This window comes from Pseudochaenichthys georgianus, chromosome 4, assembly GCF_902827115.2.
Source record: "Pseudochaenichthys georgianus chromosome 4, fPseGeo1.2, whole genome shotgun sequence".
In the NCBI taxonomy this organism is placed as follows: Eukaryota; Metazoa; Chordata; class Actinopteri; order Perciformes; family Channichthyidae; genus Pseudochaenichthys; species Pseudochaenichthys georgianus.
In genome coordinates this window covers 9,775,733-9,794,661 of record NC_047506.1, presented here as the reverse complement: position 1 = coordinate 9,794,661, position 18,929 = coordinate 9,775,733, and the positions used below count along the sequence as shown (strand labels likewise).

Genomic DNA, 18,929 nt, shown 5'->3' with positions numbered 1-18,929 from the left:
CTGTCCATCCGTCAGTCACGAGTCATGAAACAGTTTCAGATGTGATCCCCATTGTTTTTATTAAAAATCATTACAATCAAATCATTCAAGTACAACCCCTCAGGGATTACTCAGCAGCACATTAAAATCCACCAAACATAACACAGTGTAATCACGTGACCATGCTGGCATAATTATATACATTAAGATTAAGGTCTATACAGGAAACACACAATATAATTTATAGTAGGCAAAACGCAGTGCCGTGAATTAAACTGTAGCTGACTTCATGTTTGACTATGTGCAAAAACTCATGTGACATTTGTTGATTCTTCAAGAAGCTGAACAAACAGGTTGTTGTCGAAATAAATAGGTTTGATGTGGAATATGCCAAATCTATTCAGTAATCATTGTGATGAACATATTTTTCTTAGAGTACTGCATCACCTCGATATCAACATGTAAAACCCAGAAATAAATCATAAATCATTTGGTCACGAAGTCCACCATCCAGCCTATTATATTTGTTAAAGAAGGCTAAAGAAATAAAAAGAAAGCGCTACCTCCTCGCACGCATTATGTTCTCCTCCACACTGGGAAGATCATTGATCAATTATTGCAGGAAGAACACAGCATGTAAGAGGAAGGTCTGGGTCACCTGCATACCAGGTCAAATTATATTCGTAAAAATGATTCAACAGCAGTTCATACATGACACATTTACAAAGAAATCAGAATAAAAAATAGTCCTAACCCATGGAAAAGGACAACAGACCAAAAAAACAGCAGTTTGACATTAAATGATTTGCCACCAACGCAACAGCGAAGGTCAGGAGGAGACTGATAAGCTGGAAAGACAGTTAGCAAGTAAGGGGACAAATCAGTTAATAGGTCAGCGGTTTCTGTGAACTACATGACCACTGGCGTCATTTAAAGTTCATATTGAGTTCATTCACTCTGCTTTCAGTGAACCAGTGTTATATAATTTAATCATCCAACATGCTGTTCTTTTTAACAGCACATCAATGTAAGGATTTACCCCATCACAGTGATTTTCAAAAAACTTAGATATGACAGTGTGTTGCAGATAGGGCTGAACGATTAATCGATTTTAAATCGAAATCGCGATTTTAAATGATGCAATTATCAAATCGCAAAGCCTGCGATTTAAAAAAAAAAAAATGTGTTCTTGTGTGTCAGTCATCCACACCAATCAGAAGTGCTGTGCTCCTCATGTACCAGCCGTTGTTAACCAATCAGAAGTGGCCCATGATAGAAGGTGATAGACAGATTGATCCAATCACCTGCCAAGTATTTTTGAAAGTGCCTGCCTTTTCCAAATGGCTTCCAATGGAGCTTTCCTAGATGCTTTGGTGAAACAAACCATCTGAGTCAGGTAGTAATGCTCCATCACATGTTTTACATCTATTACAGGGTGAATCTTAAACTAAAGCTGGACTTTAAAGCAACCCAACGGAGGTTTCATGTAAGTTTAGTTATTTCACTCGTAGCTCGGGGTGCAAGAGACGGGAGCATGTTGATGCAACCTTCCTAGCCGGAGATATGGCCGCATTTTACAATAAACTTCCTTTGGGTCGCTTAAAAACAAATATCGCAAATCGAATCACAATATTTGTCAGTAAAAATCGCAATTCGATTTTTTCCCCCAAAATCGTGCAGCCCTAGTTGCAGAGAACAGATATTCAAATGCGCCATGGCAAGGCACCCTATACACTGTAGTTTCAATCGTCCTTTCATAATGCAGTAGCTTACAACCCTTTGAACTGTGAACGCTGACAGCAGTCGCTCAGCCAGTTTAACACCCTGGCTCACTCTAACTGGTTGCTAATATAAAACTATGTGCTGCCACGGTGCTGCTGACGTACGAAGTTAGACATTCTGGTGGATTGTTTTTTAAAATGTCTAACCCAATGAATAAATGTACCGTGGCCTAGTTTTTGAATGAATACAGTGCTTGCAAAGACAGTGTCTTTTATAGCGATTTCACAGTGAATTTTAGAAAGCTGTCATTTCATGTGGAGACTGTCACCGGCATTGACCTGTAGGGTCTTATTAAGTGCCCCTTGTTCCCTCACAAAGGTTTTAATCACACTACATGACCTCCAAGGACAGAGCTATGCAAGCAGAGCTCAGGCACGCCCTGTTCCACACTGAATGGGTGTTTTCTTTTTTACATGCTGTCAAGACAAAAAAGATGTGCGTTGTGAAATCAGAGCAACATCTTGAAAACATCTGCACATGTAGTGTCACTAATGGCTTAGTTTTGTATTGTAAATGTGTCTTTCATATGTTTTACCCCTAATCTAGTGATATCTGTGATTGCTTTAGGCCAAACTATAACAATTATCTTTCTACAGTTTAGCAGATTATGCTTTTCTTTGCAACGAAGATGTAAATATATGGCATTTACTTTCTCACCACTCAATAGCCTCACTTTGAGACTTCCGGTGTATAGAGAAGAGGGTTCCCACTAGGGATGCATACCGGTATCCGGTATTACCGAAATACCGGTTAATGGTGGCTACGGTATACCGTACAGAAATCAGATCCGGTTTCGATACTTATAAAAAAAAAATATATATATATTTTTTAATTATTTTTAAAAGTGAGTCCGTGGCCCGTGATGGCAGGTGTTATAAATTAGATTGCATAATCGTTTTTCTTCATATTTTATGTATTTTTCATTGTTTGTTCAATACTAGAAAGGTAAAAGTCCCACAAATGAACTGTGATGGGATTTGTTTTCTCTCACCAGTGAAGGTAAATGTTGATTTTAAAGATGAGATTTGTTTGTTTGTGCAATGCCGAGATCTCATGACCATTATTCTATTATGTATTTGTTCTCTAGTCGAATCTCAGGTTTAACATTAATTATAACGGTGCTATAACGGTCTGTTTGCATTGACAAGATGTGCTATTCACGCGGCACACCTGATGGCGGGTGTTATAAAAGATATTCCATAATCTGTTTTCTTCATATTTTTTATGTATTTTTCATTGTTTGTTCAGTACTAAAAGGTCCAAGAAGTCCCACAATTGAATTTAATATTCATTTGACATGTTAACTATATCGTAAAGCACTTCATGGGAGTAATTGTGGGATGATACATTTTCAAAGTATCACGATATGTATCGCTTGAGTATCGGTATCGTTCAGTGGTATCGGTATCGTAAAAAAGTCAACAATATGCATCCCTAGTTCCCACACACTTACTTTGAATAATGTGTCGGAAAATTATGATTTTTTTTTTTACCTGTAATAATGTTAATGTGTATCATATGGTAATTTGTGTATGTGATCCAGCAGAGTTGATTAGTAAACAGCAATACGTGATATGCTTTGGATGAGGTTAGTGATACAAGGAAACTTTCACAGGAATATGAGTCAATCAGTAAACTGGTGAGATTAAAGTGATCCTATCAGATATCATATACAAAGTGGAAATCAAAGTTTAGTTGGCTTTGTGGCAAAGTTGAGCTTGGCTGGAGGTGAACATGATCCTTAACTGTAAACTGCTGAGTGGGAAAATGATATGGCTCATTTTAAGATTAGCTCTACCATCTCACATTATTGTCCTGGAGAAAGAGGTGAGGGCCGAGGGCCTTACATTGGAGAGATAACAGTAGGGGCTTTACGCCCGTTTGCACACTGTGAAATATATGTGAAGAAAACCATTTTTTTATTATTTACAGTTTGTGTGCAGATTGAAAACTGCTGTGGCTCAGTGACAAGGCTCATTAGTTAGGATACTTCCCCACTCATCATTTACTTGTATATTGCAGTTTTGAATCCATTTTGATTTCTCATTGCTGTTTGCTTCTGTATTAACTTAAAGGAAGATATATGTAAAAAGTATATTGCCATTATTTTTCCAAAGCAGGGATTCATATTATTGTTGAACCTCTTTTCTGTGGCGTTCTTTATTGGGTATATCTTAAGTCAGATCGGCAAAGGGAAACCTCAGATTTAGAAAGCATGCTTTCAGTTCATAATTTCCACTGAATCAGGCCCATTAAGGGGAGAAAGGTGGCCTCAGGTGGTCATCTGGACTCATCCGCCTCTCTTGCTTTTCTGGTTTAAAATCCTGTACTTCCCATTACAGGCATTGCAACCTGAAAAGGGATGGCTGACAGTGAGCTTCTGAAGTGTTAGATAACAGCAGAACAAAGGTGTGTTTGATAGCACACTTCTCTTGTCAAGACAATTTCTCTTATGCATCAGTCTGAAAAAGACAAAAAGTGTGCAGGTGCTCTGGCAATGAAGAATCAAACCACCATGTCTCCTCCTTCAATCCTTAGCATTAGGCCAACTGTCCCAGCAGGCCTTGCAGGGTTTGAGGTGAGAGCCACAGCATCTCTATAAGGTTGTACTGGACATATCCCATCCAGAAGCCGAACATCACGTCAGTCATATTGTGCCTGCCTAGCAACACCCGGCTCAGGCCCACTAGGGCGGCCCACAGCACGACGAGGAACCTCAGAGGGGCGGCCAGCACCAGGTGAGCCAGCAGGAAGCGCCCACACATGGCGGCGCGCGTGGCATGGCCTGATGGGAAGGAGAATCGGTCCACGGAAAAGGTAGCAAACATATCCATGCGGTTATGGGCTGGCCGACGCCGACGCACCACTGCCTTAACGATGGTGACCAGCACCAGGTCCAACAATAGGCCTGCAGGGGGGAGGGAAGAGTGTGTTATAGCAACTGAGGAAACAGCAATGTAGTCACAATAACATTGGCAAACAGATATTAGACACTTTAATTCAATATAAAGAGAGGATATACTTGAACCCCAATGACAGCTGGGGCCTATACTACGAACCTGGTTCAACCTAACCTGGATATGTTTGAGTTAGCCGGTTGGCCTAATCCAAAACATACGCGCTCTCGCTAAACTGTACTACGACGCGGGTTATCAAGTGGATCGCTCAAGCCAGCCGTGTCCTATCTAGTTAGGTGCGCGTTCACATGAAAGGGGTGGTATTTGGAGCATTCGACCAATCACAAACATGGAGAAGCGTACTGACAGCGCAGCGTCATACTTCCTGAATGAAAAGTGAACTTTAATACTAGTCAAAAATGAAGAAGTTAAACTTTAAACATCCATGACTTAAACACTTTATCCAGGATCAAAGCCACATAGCTGCACCTGCAAGGTGCATACAGCTGGCAAAAGAAAAAGTGTTTGAATGCGTACATTAACAGGTTTATGATATCACTGCCCCGTCTAAAACACGATCTGACTTTAATTACATTTGACTCGAGTGTTTCGTCAACTTATGTGTTGCTTAAAATAATACTTCTGCACACAGTATGTGACACTGTGAGTGTTGCACGGCCAGATACGGCTCAGCTGACTCAGATAAGGAGATATATGATACATTATGAAGTGATATGCCGCGGACTGTACTTAATGTACTCTGATCCGGTTACTTATGTTGTGGCCGATATTTAAGTAAGCTTTCTTAACGCTAATGTTATAATAGTCAGATTGCTCTGAAGATGGGAGGTGATATTCTATTCATGTTCACGTTCACACAGTCGGTGATTTTTGCCGGCCGTCTTTCCTAAGACGGCAGTTTTTCTGTATTTCCTTTCTCCTGTAATATGACTTGATCGCTTTAAACTCCGCACACTGAGCTCTGATTGGTCAGCAGGCGGTGCTTTCACTGAGTTGAGCTCTTAGCCTGCAACCTAACCTGGTCCCGACCAGGTTAGCTGCTTAGCATATATTACCATGGAGATCTAGCCTGCTAAAAAGAGAACCAGCTTCGGATGACCGGAAAGCCGGAGTTTTCCCTGAATTTAGCCGGCTAAGCGAAAATCCTGCTTCGCAGTATACCCCCCTGGTATCTTTCTTTCCTTGTTATGTTGTTGTGATGCAGGTCTATTTATTTTTTAAAGCACTAAGGAAACACTACATAATGTGGTTTCTTTTTTTGGGATAATATATACAAATATTAGAACCAGGCTATAAAGTATTTTGGGTGCTTTGGGTGGTGAAAAACAGCAGCTTATATTAAGAAAAGAAACCCTTCCCTTGGCATAAGGAACCTAATTAAAAAGGGATTTTTATTAGCATTTGCTTTATATTCATCAGGTCTGCAGTGCTGAACTATTAATGCAACGGTCAGGTGGAAATGAGCCAATTGCAGCTGGGAGTCCAATGAGAGGATTTCAGAAAATGAATATGCAATAGTATCATTTATTATTGATAACTACTCAATGAGCAAATAACTGCAGTGGTAAGAAGCTGTGTTTTATAATTAGAGAGGGCAGCTGGCTCAGGCACTGAACTGCAGCATGCCGTTTCCTTTACAAGTCAACACTTAGATTTGAGAGTATTTTGGCCATGCCAGAATCCTGAAGAGATCCCCTCTTTTCAGACATTTAATTATCTCAAAATGGGCCTTTCTTTACACTGACCCGATTTTAATGCACAAGCATGCCAATTAATAGCTCTTAAAACGGCCTTCTGGTTCAGACTGGTCTATTTTAATGCAGTTACAAACGGTCTTTGCAACGAATCAAAGGCTTTTACTTACTAACATTATGCATTCGGGAGGTTGGCTGGTATATGATATGACAACTGAAGGATGCTTATAGGCAAAACAAATTACATATCCAGTACTCTCAACATTAAATGTACCCTTAAACCACTCCTCCCTACTGCAGCTGTATATCCTTGAAACTGTGAGGCAAATCCCCTCCAGAAGAGCTCATATACTACATGGGCAAACATGACATTTAAATCCTTTTAACATAAAGCTTTTCAAGATATCATAATGGACGCAACAAAAGACTGTCAATATTTCAGTCCCTAACAGCACATTTCTGACTATTTGTCAACAGTACGAATCACTAAATAGGTCAGAAAATTGTTTTAAAAAATGTATCACAATTCGCTAGAGCCCAAAGTTGTGTTTTAAAATTAATCGTTTTGATAAATTAAAGCTACATAAAATGAAGAAAATCAGAAAAACCTATGAGATTTCTGTTTTTATAAAAAACATTAAGATCATTCATAAAGTTTATATAAAGCCAAACCAAAAATATGATGCAACAAGTAGTTATTAAGGAGGAGGAGGAGCAGCAAAGGTGGATTAAAGTCAAAGTGAACATCTCGTCTACAGGTGGGAGCCCGCAGGCTCTGATGGGGGAGATACATCGAGGGAGAAAAATAACAAATACCAAAGTGACACGTTGGAGATGGGATCACGTGAGAACAATTTGTGCATGGCAGATGATAAAGAGTTTCAGAGTTGCCTCTTCCTGCCTCATAATAACTGAAGCAGTCATTAGTAATCCAACACGAGCATAAACAACATGCACATTCACCTGCACAATACACAAATTAATATCCAGTTCATTGTTATTTTGGGCTCGTGTTACCACAAAAAACAACCAGACATCTGAAAACAAGGAGGGAGACAAAGAGTGTCTTCCAAGAACAATGGGAACATCTTGATATACAAAGTGGATGCACTCGTTTTAGTGAAATAAATAAGTCCTGTGTTTAATTCCCAGTGATTTGTACTGGCAGTTAAGTGATGCAATCCAAGTAAAAGCTGCATCACCGTTGATAAATCAATGTACAGTCTACATGATACCAACATGAGCTTCAATACAAGTCCCTTATAACTCCTCTTCAGCTATGCTTCATGACAAACCAGCAAAACACAAGAATGTTGTGCCGGTTAAGACTTGTATTAGCGGTTATAATTCCACACACACACACACACACACACACACACACACACACACACACACACACACACACACACACACACACACACACACACACACACACACACACACACACACACACACACACACACACACACACACACACACACACACACACACACACACACACACACACACACACACACACACACACACACACACACACACACACACACACACCACACACACACACACACACACACACACACACACACACACACACACACACACACACACACACACACACACACACACACACACACACACACACACACACACGTCATTCAAAGAGCCTCAGGAGAGCTGCAAAAAGAGGTAGGTTGAGACCATAGTAAACAGCTGATCTATGCTACATGTGAGAACCTGTAAAAAAGTAAATTAAGGTCAGACAAATATTATTAAAAATAGTCATGGGAGGTGTTTTTATAAACGACAGGAAAAAAGAAGGGAGGAGCTGTGTGTGTGTCAAGAACTGCACTTCAGCCTAGCTCAGTGGTACCTAGAAACCTGGATCTTTCTGTGCGTTAATCCCCTAGAGACACAGATTGACAATATATGGAGGCACATGAATACAAAAAGTGTTTTACCCATGAAAAGGTTGAGCATGACTTCTTGTCCTGTTGCACTGTCACTCTTGTACAGACAGTAGGCGGTACCGGCCAGCCAGGGGATGCCATGTCCGGATATCTCTATGAGCTTCATTAAGGGGCGCACACTGCCCCAAGACGAATCCTCGCAGGCACACACCCCCATCGTCTTGGACATCCACAGGTCGATGGCGAGCAGGGAGCTGAGTGCTACGCGGATGAAAGAGGGGTTCAGCCGCAAGCCGTCCTCCTCTGGCAGCCCCTGTCCGCTGCCGGTGGAGGAGCTGGAGCCCCGGCGCCGAGTGGGGCTCTCCGAGGCTCTGAGGCGGGCGGTGGCGGGGTCGGAGCCCTGCCTCTGGTGCGGCGGGGAGGACCGGTTCAGCGGCTTCGTCAGAGACATGAAGTCGTAGCGGCCGTTGGAGCTGCCGAGCACCGGGCTTCCGCCGCCATGAACCGGGTTTTTAGATTTAGGAGAAGGCATTTTATCTGTTTTAAAACCGATGTACAGTAAGGTGGGGTGTTGCTGGCCCTCTGTGGTAAATTGTCTGCAGTGCTATGCGGGGTTTTCGCTCCTTTAGGTCATCTGTTGTGCGGCTCAACATTCAAAGCACGTCCTATAACGCTGAGCCGAATCGCCATCTTTGATGTTGATCGCAAAGACACCTGGGAAATTGTGTTTTCCAGTGTGGTTACCCCTTTTTGTCAAGCAAAATACACCATTAGTTATAAGTGACTTCCTATTCATCTTGTTTTGATTGTGGAGCCATATACAATGCAGCTTTATTTGTAAAGCACGTTAATAACCTCCAGACCAAAGTACTGTAGGCCTACAGAGAAATAAATAAATAAAATAGAAAAACCACACAGCTCACAAACCCTAACATGAGAAAAATACAAATAAAGGGGGGATATGTAAATAATATCAGCCATAATGATGAAGTTCTTTCTAGAAGTGCAGGCAACTTGTTTTGGAGTAGTTTTTTAGGAATGTGCACACAACCGGTTTTAAGGTAGTACTGAACATTGAATTCACACTGAAGAGAAACAAATAAGATGCAAATATTACATTGGAGACGTTTAGTTTTCGTTTCTGTATGAAACACCCCTTATTCCTAGATTGTGCCCTGGTGGCAAAGATCTCCTTGATTGATCTGGTAATAATTTGAATAACAAAGTTTGAGAGCATAATGGTCGAATTATTTCATGATTTGCATACAGTCAGACAACTTAATGAAAAGACTAAGACCAACAACCGCCTCTCAATACTGACTTTTCCCTAAGCCCCATTTATTCTACCAGAGGTTGTAGCTTAAATGAATAAAAACAGGTCAAACTGTTTTAGGTTAACATTTTAAAGGCTCAGCAACTTTCTTAAACAACTGCAGGGCGTAGTCTTTATCTGAGCAGGTTCGGTGGCAGCCCTTTCAAATTATTGTCCCAGGCGTACAGCCACATGTTTGGTTGTGCTGACAACGTTACCTTGGTGGGAATCCCTGAGCAGGTTTGTATGGTATGTTGATGACTTCTTTAATGCTTTAAGTCTGTAAAGTTTGTGATATATTCGGTCCGGAAGTGCATGGCTCTGGGAGCCGTATGGGTCGCTGGTTCAAGTCCCCGAACATGTAGTCTGGACTGCTACTTTGAGAGGACCCAGTTCACCTGCTGGGCCCTGCCGTAGTGCCCTTAAGCAGGACACCCCCTCAGCTCCCCCACTGCTCCTACTACTATGATGGGTTAAATGCAGAGGTCAAATGTCACTGTGTGTGCTGTGTGCATGTATGTGTGACCATTAAAGAGGGTTTCATCCCTCCGATTCTATCTATCTAGTAAGACAATTAACCTTTTGAATGTTTCCATGAACATTGCTGCATTTTCCATCAATTATTTTGTTCTATTCATCATGCAAGGGCATGTTGTGGAGTAGGTGACAGATGATGAAGCTCTCGAAACCGGGTCATGTATATGATCATTCAACTATCAGATATTATGAAGTAGAGATCTAACTACAATTCCCCTAAAAACAAATACATCACATTTTACAATAACTGAAAGTGTTGTGATACTTAAATAGAAAATAATATCGATTTTACTAGGTGACTTTCATCCAAAAGTCACTTCTTGCTCCTCTCACAAGAGAATATAATGTATTTGGTATTATTAACAAAAAGGGCGTTCAAATTGGCAAAACTCCTGGCAAAGTTTTGAATCCATACATCCAAATAAAGGAACAATAATCTCCACAAAAACCTTGTGTGCAATCATGTCAGTGCCCTATTATGAATTGAAAGAAAACATGTAGTCTCTTCTCAGAACATATGAATAACTCAAATATATGATGAGCAACTATGGAAGAGAGCAGAGTTGTTACATGCTTTATTTATTTTCATTTTATTTGTTTCCTACCTACTATCTATCTATGCAATTAAATAATGATGTATGTAATACATTTACATTACATTTTATAGTTGTACTTTGAATTGTGACCTGTGTACTGTACTAAGCACTTTGTACATCCGTGTTGAGAAGGGTGCTATATAAATAAAGTTGTACTTACTTACGTACTTAATGAAAGTAATTTTGTATCGGATCTGTCTGTATTTTTTATTCATTGATGTTTGTAAATGTTAATCATCATCATCAGCTTTATTTAAAGAGACTCTTGGTCCATACAACAAAAGACATACAACACTCAAATATGAAACATTTTCCCAAAAAAAGGAATCAATACGTCTCTGTCTCTGATTGGTCGAGGATCTGCGTATCAGCAGTTGATCACGCCCCTATCCGGATCGGGTCCATTCACGAGTCGCAGGCACGTTGTATCTCGTCTTTTTACTGTTGGAGCTGCAAAGAAGAGACTACCATGCCCGGACTTCTGCTCGGAGACGTGTTCCCAAACTTTGAGGCCGACACCACCATCGGCAGAATCAAGTTCCATGATTTCCTGGGCAGCTCGTGAGTGCGCATGCTCCCCGTACAGCCATTATACTGCAACTAATGTTTGAGTCGGTGTTTTGAGTTATGTTTGCACCATGGGAGCTGGTTATATGTGTGGCTGTTTTCAGAGAAGCTTTACGCACATCTGAGTCAGGATATTTATTGATATTTAAAAGCTAAAGTGCATTTTTTTTAAATAAAGGTCTGACCGATGGGTCTGACACAAAAGTCTACAGATCACTTTACTGATGATCCCCGTGACTGCCATGCGACACCTGACACATACAGGGTTACTTTAAGCATGACTGGAGGATTGGAGCATAATACACCAGAAATGTAATGAAACCCACACCATTAATTTTGTGTTAAAAATGGGTGAAAGCAACATGGAGCTGTCCTAACTTTGTACAAAAGAGAGTAGCAGACATATGTGTGGTTCTCATTCATTTTCTCTGGCCAATTCATTAGTTGCATGTAAGCAAAGAACAGACAACGCCTGTATTGTGTGCATTTGTAACTGTGCCTCAGTGCTTGCTTGCATAACCTTTAGTTCACACCCTTGTTCAGCTGTAGGCCGCTTTGTAAAAACCGAGAGAAAGAAATACTATAGCATGCATTTTACAACCATACCAACACGCAGCCTGGCATAATGCTCCAACAATTTAATGCAGTGAGAATTATTTGTACATAGAAAGATGTACCTAGTCTAATGTAGTGTGTGGACCCGTGCAAACAATTGATTAAAAAAGCTCTTCACAATACTTTAATGAAGTAATTTGATGGTGCATTTTTCATTTACTTTTGATTTGAAGATACAAATTCAAGATTTCTACCCTGTAATATCCTCGTCCCGACCACAGTGCAAATAGAGGGGTATATTTGCCATGGTGTACTTTGCTCTAATTTAATAACACGCATAACCTGCTGCAACTACACACTTGTCAATATAAGTATATATTTCCCCGGGCGCTGTTCAAAATGGCTGCCCACTGCTCCTAACACTAGGATGGGTCAAATGCAGAGAAACAATTTCCCCACGGGGATTAATAAAGTATATCAATCAATCAATCAATCAATCAATCAATAAGGAAAACACCAAGGTACAGTAACTAATAACTTGCTTGTTTACTAAGTGCACTAGGTGTGTGCACTAGGTGTGTGTACTAGGTGTGTGTACTAAGTTATATGTTGAACTCTGAGAGGCTACCATCTGTTGAAAATGTGACATAGTTTACGATCCATTGTGTTTTTCAGCAGTGGTTGGTTGAGTTTGTTTTAGCCTTTTTCAGCCAATTGACCCTTTGAAACAATTCCAAAGTGTAAAAGATACACTTTTTAAAAGCACTTTCCAATCCTATAAGAAAGGAGGAATAAAAGAGCCGGTCTGTGTGTGCACATATAGCTCATGTTTATTGATTTAGTTTAGGTGTTTAACTTCTTGCCAGTGCTCACATCATCAGCTTCTAGTTCTAAACACATTCCTCTTAAGAAACATTCATTATCCATGGTTTGTTCTGCTTCGCCAGATCTTTTCAGGGCTTCTGGTCACCCCAAATCATGTGACCACCATGCCTGTGAGGAGTAGGGATGCCAGTGATTATTCGATTATTCGAATATTCGTTACAGTCTCCATAATCGAATATTATTTTTAAAAATCGATTTTATTTATATATTTTTGTATTATTATTTATGTTTTTTTTTTTTTATGGCTTAGTTTCAACCAAAATATAGACTAATGCTAATAATAGTAATAGTATTAATAATTGTAAATGGCCATGGCCCATTGGTCACACCACCAGTTTGTTTGACTGTAAACTTGGAGGAAGCCTGCGTGCAGACTGCTGCTGCAGCAAGCTACACACCGAATAATGTATACACTGTTTTAAAAATACTTTATGAAATCCTATGTTATGTTATAAATATTAAAATAAATAACTAAATAAATAAAAAAATAATTAAACAAAAGCCAGAGAGAAAAAGTGAGTTTTAAGTGTTGATTTAAAAACCCCCAGGGTCTGGGCCGACCTCACATGAAGGGGCAAAGTATTCCAGAGCCTAGGGCCAGCCGCTGCAAAAGCTCGATGCCCTCGGGTTTTAAGCCTGGTCTTAGGCACGATCAGCAGCAGCTGATCAGCTGACCTTAAGGCTCTGCCTGGGGTGTAGCGATGGAGGAGTTCGGCTATATAGGCAGGAGCCAGCCCATTTAGGGCTTTAAAAACAAATAAAAGGAGTTTAAAATCTATTCCGAACCGAACTGGAAGCCAGTGCAATGAAGCCAGAATTGGGGTGATATGGTCACGCTTTTTATGGCCAGTGAGAAGACGTGCAGCTGCGTTCTGCACTAGCTGCAGGCGTCTAATTGAGGCCTGGTCCATACCCACATACAGAGCATTACAGTAATCCAGTCTCGAGGTAACAAAGGCGTTAATAACCCTTTCTAGGTCTTTAAAAGATCAAAACGACTTGGTCTTAGCCAATAGTCGTATTTTGAGAAAGCAGGTCTTGACTACAGTGCTAACCTGCTTATCAAATGGAAAGGCGCTGTTGAAGGTCACTCCAAGGTTCATGACAGAGGGGAGAATATTTGTGTTGAGGGAGCCCAGAATATCAACCGGGGAGACTGTTGGTTGGGGTCCAAAAAAGATGACCTCGGTCTTGCTCTCATTAAGGGTGAGGAAGTTTTGGCTCAGCCAGGATTTAATCTCTGTTAAGCAGTCCTTCAACTGCTGTAGTGAGTTGGCATTTTGATTGAGAGGCAGATAGATCTGTACATCATCAGCGTAACAATGTCAATGTCCTTATTTGCTGTTTTCCTAATACAGTTTTGGACATTGAGATTTCCTGAACGAAAAAAAATGTGTAGAAAACAGATCTAATTGCTTTATTTGTATTTCTTCTGTAGATGGGGTGTCCTGTTCTCCCACCCAAAGGACTTCACTCCTGTCTGCACCACTGAGCTCGCATGTGCTGCTAAGGTCAGCGATGAGTTCAAGAAACGAGGTGTTAAGATGATTGCTCTGTCCATTGACAGTGTTGAGGATCACCACAACTGGAGCAAGGTGGGTGATGACACACACTCACTCACTCACTCACTCACTCACTCACTCACTCACTCACTCACTCACTCTCTCTCTCTCTCTCTCTCTCTCTCTCACACACTCACACTACCTTACATAACTATAAGGTGGTGTGTAAGAGGGATAATGTAACAGGTGAGGTTACTGTTGATCAAGTAACCCTTAATAAAGGTTAACAATCACATACTTTATTGTACAATAAGGACATTTGCATGTGGCTTACAAGGAGAGCAAGCAGTGACGTATGACACTGTTAAAAACAAGGTGTGTAAATGGTGAGTTTTGTCATAAATCACTGCTTGCTGTTCTGTTTTCTGAATGTACAGTTTTGACAAAAAACTAATTTGGTTTATTTTTCTTTAGATGTGTTTAAACATAATTTACAAAGCATTTTAGCTCTAAAATGTTTGAGGCTGAGTGTAGTTAGTGTGAAGGTCATGTGCTCCAGGTGTGCAGTGCATTGGTTGCATACAGTAGGTTAATTCCAAAATAAACTTCAATGATCATTCCGTTGGTTGTATGGTTCTAAGTAAACAGATAAACTTAAAATAGAGTCTGCAATTGGTCTGCAATAACATTACTTTTTATATATAAATGAACAACATTTACCACTAGTCCTAAATAGTTAAATGAAATCTGTACATGTGGCTAACACATACAAAGAAAAACGTTTTATCTAGGTTACATTAAAGGTGGGGTAGGTAATTTTGGAGGAACCAGCTCGAGTGCGCTAGAATTTGAAAGTACACAACTGGAAAAAATCTGCCTCTTCCTTCAGACTTCCTTACAGAGCCCCTCCTCCAACACACACAAACGCGCACATGACCAATGAGGGCACGAGATAAGTTTGTGCACGAGATGGAAGGCTGACAGGTAGGTAGGCCATCCAGTTATTTTAGCCGGGCCGGCTCAAATGATTGGTCGTGCTTTTTAAAGCGCTACGGTTTCCACAGATGAATTTTTTTTTTAATGTATTTATTGTCAAAGCATTTAATATATTCATTGCTATCGGGATGTTAAGAGCATCCCATGGAATATAACAAAGTGTTTCTGAAATAAATTACATACCCACAGTGTTTCCCCTACCATTGTCTTGGAGGGGCGCTGTGCCCCGCCAACGGAGCCCCGGGCCCCCCCTGAAATTCAAGGTGTTTAAAAAAATAAAGATATTTTTTTTTAAATAACCAAATTGCAACTAATCTATATCTACTGTCACTTTTCACATTGATCATGTGCTCTTTTATTAAATAAACTAAACGCTTTCATTTTAAGTTGTGAGTTTAGTGTTTTTGACCCTAAAACACTGATGCACTAATCAATAACAATAATCCACAGCTCCTCTCTCTGCTTAAAAAAAAAAATATATCCCGATGTCAACCCCTGAGTTAAAGATTAACGTTCTCTGGTCACTTATCAAACCTGTGCTGCACTGATGACCAGGATTGTGAGAATATCCACGTAGGATCATAATATCATGATTTAGATTAGATTAGATTTAGAGTTAGCCTGACTGTGTTTCTGTGTCTTCAGGATGTGATGGCAGTCAGCAGTTCAACTGAAAAAACTCTGCCATTCCCCATCATCTCTGACCACGACAGAGCACTGTCCATCGAGCTGGGCATGCTGGACCCTGATGAGAGAGACAGCGATGGGCTGCCCCTCTCTGCTCGCTGCGTAAGAAACCTGTCCTCCATCTTGAATCAGTTCTGGACATGTGTTTTTATTTCATACAAAAAAATTGCCAAAAAGATACAGAATCCTGTCCTGACCCAACTTTTTTGTTCTGTAAAAGGTTTTGGTCTCTTGTCTAATTTTATTGCAGCGGACAGACCTATTTTTGGATGGTGAAGCATCTGAGCTAAATGATGGCTTTGTGCAAAACAGGCTGTTGATTGACTATGAGTCACAGTGTTTGCATCTTAACAGCTTGGATTTAGAAATCCTCATATGGAATACAAATCGCTATCACAATAACAGTTTCTGTACTTGTAAATGGATTGAAGGAAATATAATCAGAACAAAATATAGTGCATTTTTTTTATTTATAGGATTTGTTTTTGTCACCTTTTTAAAAGGAAGCATTTTCCGTAACATTGACCCTCCAGCATTTTTAACCCACTTCAGGTCTTCGTGATTGGCCCTGACAAGAAGATGAAGCTGTCCATCCTCTACCCCGCCACCACAGGAAGGAACTTTGATGAGTTGCTCCGAGTTATCGACTCTCTGCAGCTCACGGCACAGAAGAAGGTTGCAACACCTGTCGACTGGAAGGTAAATGGCTAAAATTCAGTGTGATTCACGAGCTTGGGCTAAGGAAAAAGCTAACAGTCTCCTTGTTTAAGCTTTATACTTAGCGTACAGTCGAGAGTGTCATATGTATGTCACATATGCTATCTTCAATAAATTGGTTGTGGTTAAATACAGTATAGACCTAACAATCAGTCAAAGCCTTCAACACACCAGTTCAAGCCTCCAGAAAACAATCTTCAAAAATGTTTGTTTAGCATACATTAAATGAATTTACCAGCCCTTAAAGGTGGGGTAGGTAAGTTTCAGAAACCGGCTCGAGATACACTTTTTGTTATATTCCATGGAATGCTCTTAACATCCCGATAGCAATGAATATCTTAAGTGCTTTGACAAAAAATCCATTAAAAAATTTCATCTGTGGAAGCCGTAATACTCTAAAAAGTACAACCAGTCCCGGCTAAACGGATTGGATTGCCGCCCTGTCTGTCAGCCTTCCATCTCGTGCACGCACAAATGTATCTCGTGCCCTCATTGGGCGTGCATTGCAGCAGTACTTCAATGACTCGCCAGAAACAGGCGGACACTTTCACCAGTCTGCTGACGTCATGTGCGCGTTCATGTGTGTTGGAGGAGGTGCTCTGTAAGGAAGGGGCGGATTCTTTTCGGCTGCGTACTTTCAAATTTTAGTGCACTCGAGCCGGTTTCTGAAACTTACCTACCCCACCTTTAAGTGCAAAACTACAAGTGTAGGAGCAAGAGATAATTGTTATATCAAATCAAGCTTTTCTTCCAAACACAGTATAACTGCACTGTATATGTGCCCTTATTTTAACTGGGAACACTGAAGAAAATAACCAAAAGCCACATTACACAGGAGCAATATGAGGCTGCTGTGAAGACCTCCTGTAGGACTGTTATCAAAACTAGACCTTCCTCTTCAAAAACTCTTCCTTTCTCTTTCAGCTTGGTGACAAAGTCATGGTCATTCCTTCACTCTCTGATGCTGAAGCTGCTGCTCTTTTCCCAAACGGCGTGACCACTAAAGAGGTGCCTTCTGGGAAGAATTACTTGCGCTACACCCAGCCCTAAAGAAACACTAGGGACGAAAATCTTTGTATAGATTACTACTCTTTGATAAATCATTGGATGATAACACATAAAACTGACCAATCAATAAACACACTTTTCACATATGTTCTCTGAATCTTTGAGTCTTTTCACACCACACGAGGGGGCAGTTTGGTAACATTTTCTCTGCCATAAATGACTGTGCCACTAGGTGTCCTTCTACAACCTTAACTCGAAATATCACCTTGCTGCTTTTGCTGCAGTACCATTCTATACCAATAGGGGGCAGTATATGCACACTGATTGACTCACTGATGGTACCCACAGACAGCAATTAGGTTGAAAGCAACAATCTGTTCGCAACAACACAGAGATGGGGAGTGGTACCACATGTCATAAAAGTACTAGTTTATTTACATTTCCGTAAATGAAAGAGGATTGGCCACATCAAGTTGATCTTCTTTCAGCAATGTTTCTCAAAGTACACAGTGAGGTTTACAAAGCATTCTCCCCTTTCACTCTACTTTTTTTAAATCATTTTTGCCAACTCAGCAGTACAGGCTAATGCCCTAGCTGTCTAAATGTCTTAATGTGCAATGAATTAGTCATTTAAATTGATTGTGTTGGTTCTTCTATGCTTCACGCTAAGGCTTTTCAAATGCCATTCTCCAAATGAAACTCCCCAGCTGCACAACTAAAGAGGATGCAAAGTATGGTAAATAACTACGTTAGTGCATTTACTCAGTTACCATTTTCAAGTACAATTTAAGGGTACTGTTACTTCTAGTATACATTTAGATTCCCATTGCCACATTTTCAGTATTCTCTCAAGTGATGTTTACACTTTAACCATTTATGATAAGATGCACAAGTATATTTACGTAAATAACCTACTTTTTAAGGTACTTTATTTTATTATATAGTATAATGTGTATATATACTGAGTTTACGGTGCTTTATAAAGCTACTCCACTTAATTTTAATAGGGAAATGTACTTTATTCTCCACTACATTTTAGCTGAAGTTACTGGTTATTTTACACATTAAGATTCTCTATTTACATTTCCCCTCTAAAATTCTCACATCATTTAATTTGAATAATAGTTTGAGGCCTGAAACAAATAATATCTATTAATTGAAAAAGAATACATAAAAGTCAGACGTATGAACACACATGTGTGATGCATTATTTAGTTTTTTCGTCTCCCATTAATCTTATTCCTGTCCCTCAGATGATCTTGGTACTCTTTGGAGGGGCCTGACCCC

General features: G+C 40.2%; 2 protein-coding genes across 2 annotated transcripts; one reads left to right on the top strand and one right to left on the bottom strand.

The window, feature by feature from the left end:
- Window positions 1–33: 33 nt before the first annotated feature.
- plpp6 (phospholipid phosphatase 6) lies at window positions 34–10,856 on the bottom strand. The gene is made up of 2 exons (XM_034082014.2): window positions 8,332–10,856; window positions 34–4,669 (listed from the first exon to the last, which is right to left on the bottom strand). The coding sequence occupies exons 1-2, from the start codon at window positions 8,810–8,812 to the stop codon at window positions 4,302–4,304; spliced, it is 849 nt and encodes a 282-aa protein (XP_033937905.1). The 5' UTR covers window positions 8,813–10,856; the 3' UTR covers window positions 34–4,301.
- A 250-nt stretch (window positions 10,857–11,106) lies between these two features.
- prdx6 (peroxiredoxin 6) lies at window positions 11,107–17,788 on the top strand. The gene is made up of 5 exons (XM_034080356.2): window positions 11,107–11,286; window positions 14,171–14,327; window positions 15,876–16,019; window positions 16,470–16,616; window positions 17,559–17,788. Exons 1-5 carry the CDS (start codon window positions 11,195–11,197, stop codon window positions 17,682–17,684), a joined length of 666 nt encoding a protein of 221 aa, XP_033936247.1. The 5' UTR covers window positions 11,107–11,194; the 3' UTR covers window positions 17,685–17,788.
- The last annotated feature ends 1,141 nt before the right edge of the window (window positions 17,789–18,929 follow it).

Excerpts from the sequence above, each read along its gene's own strand:
- prdx6 (XM_034080356.2), top strand. The coding sequence starts at position 11,195 with ATGCCCGGACTTCTGCTCGGAGACGTGTTCCCAAACTTTGAGGCCGAC. Across the intron at positions 11,287-14,170 it reads CATGATTTCCTGGGCAGCTC|ATGGGGTGTCCTGTTCTCCC; the intron begins GTGAGTGCGCAT and ends TTTCTTCTGTAG. Across the intron at positions 16,617-17,558 it reads CAACACCTGTCGACTGGAAG|CTTGGTGACAAAGTCATGGT; the intron begins GTAAATGGCTAA and ends TTTCTCTTTCAG.
- plpp6 (XM_034082014.2), bottom strand. The coding sequence starts at position 8,812 with ATGCCTTCTCCTAAATCTAAAAACCCGGTTCATGGCGGCGGAAGCCCG. Across the intron at positions 4,670-8,331 it reads CATGCTCAACCTTTTCATGG|GCCTATTGTTGGACCTGGTG; the intron begins GTAAAACACTTT and ends TCCCCCCTGCAG.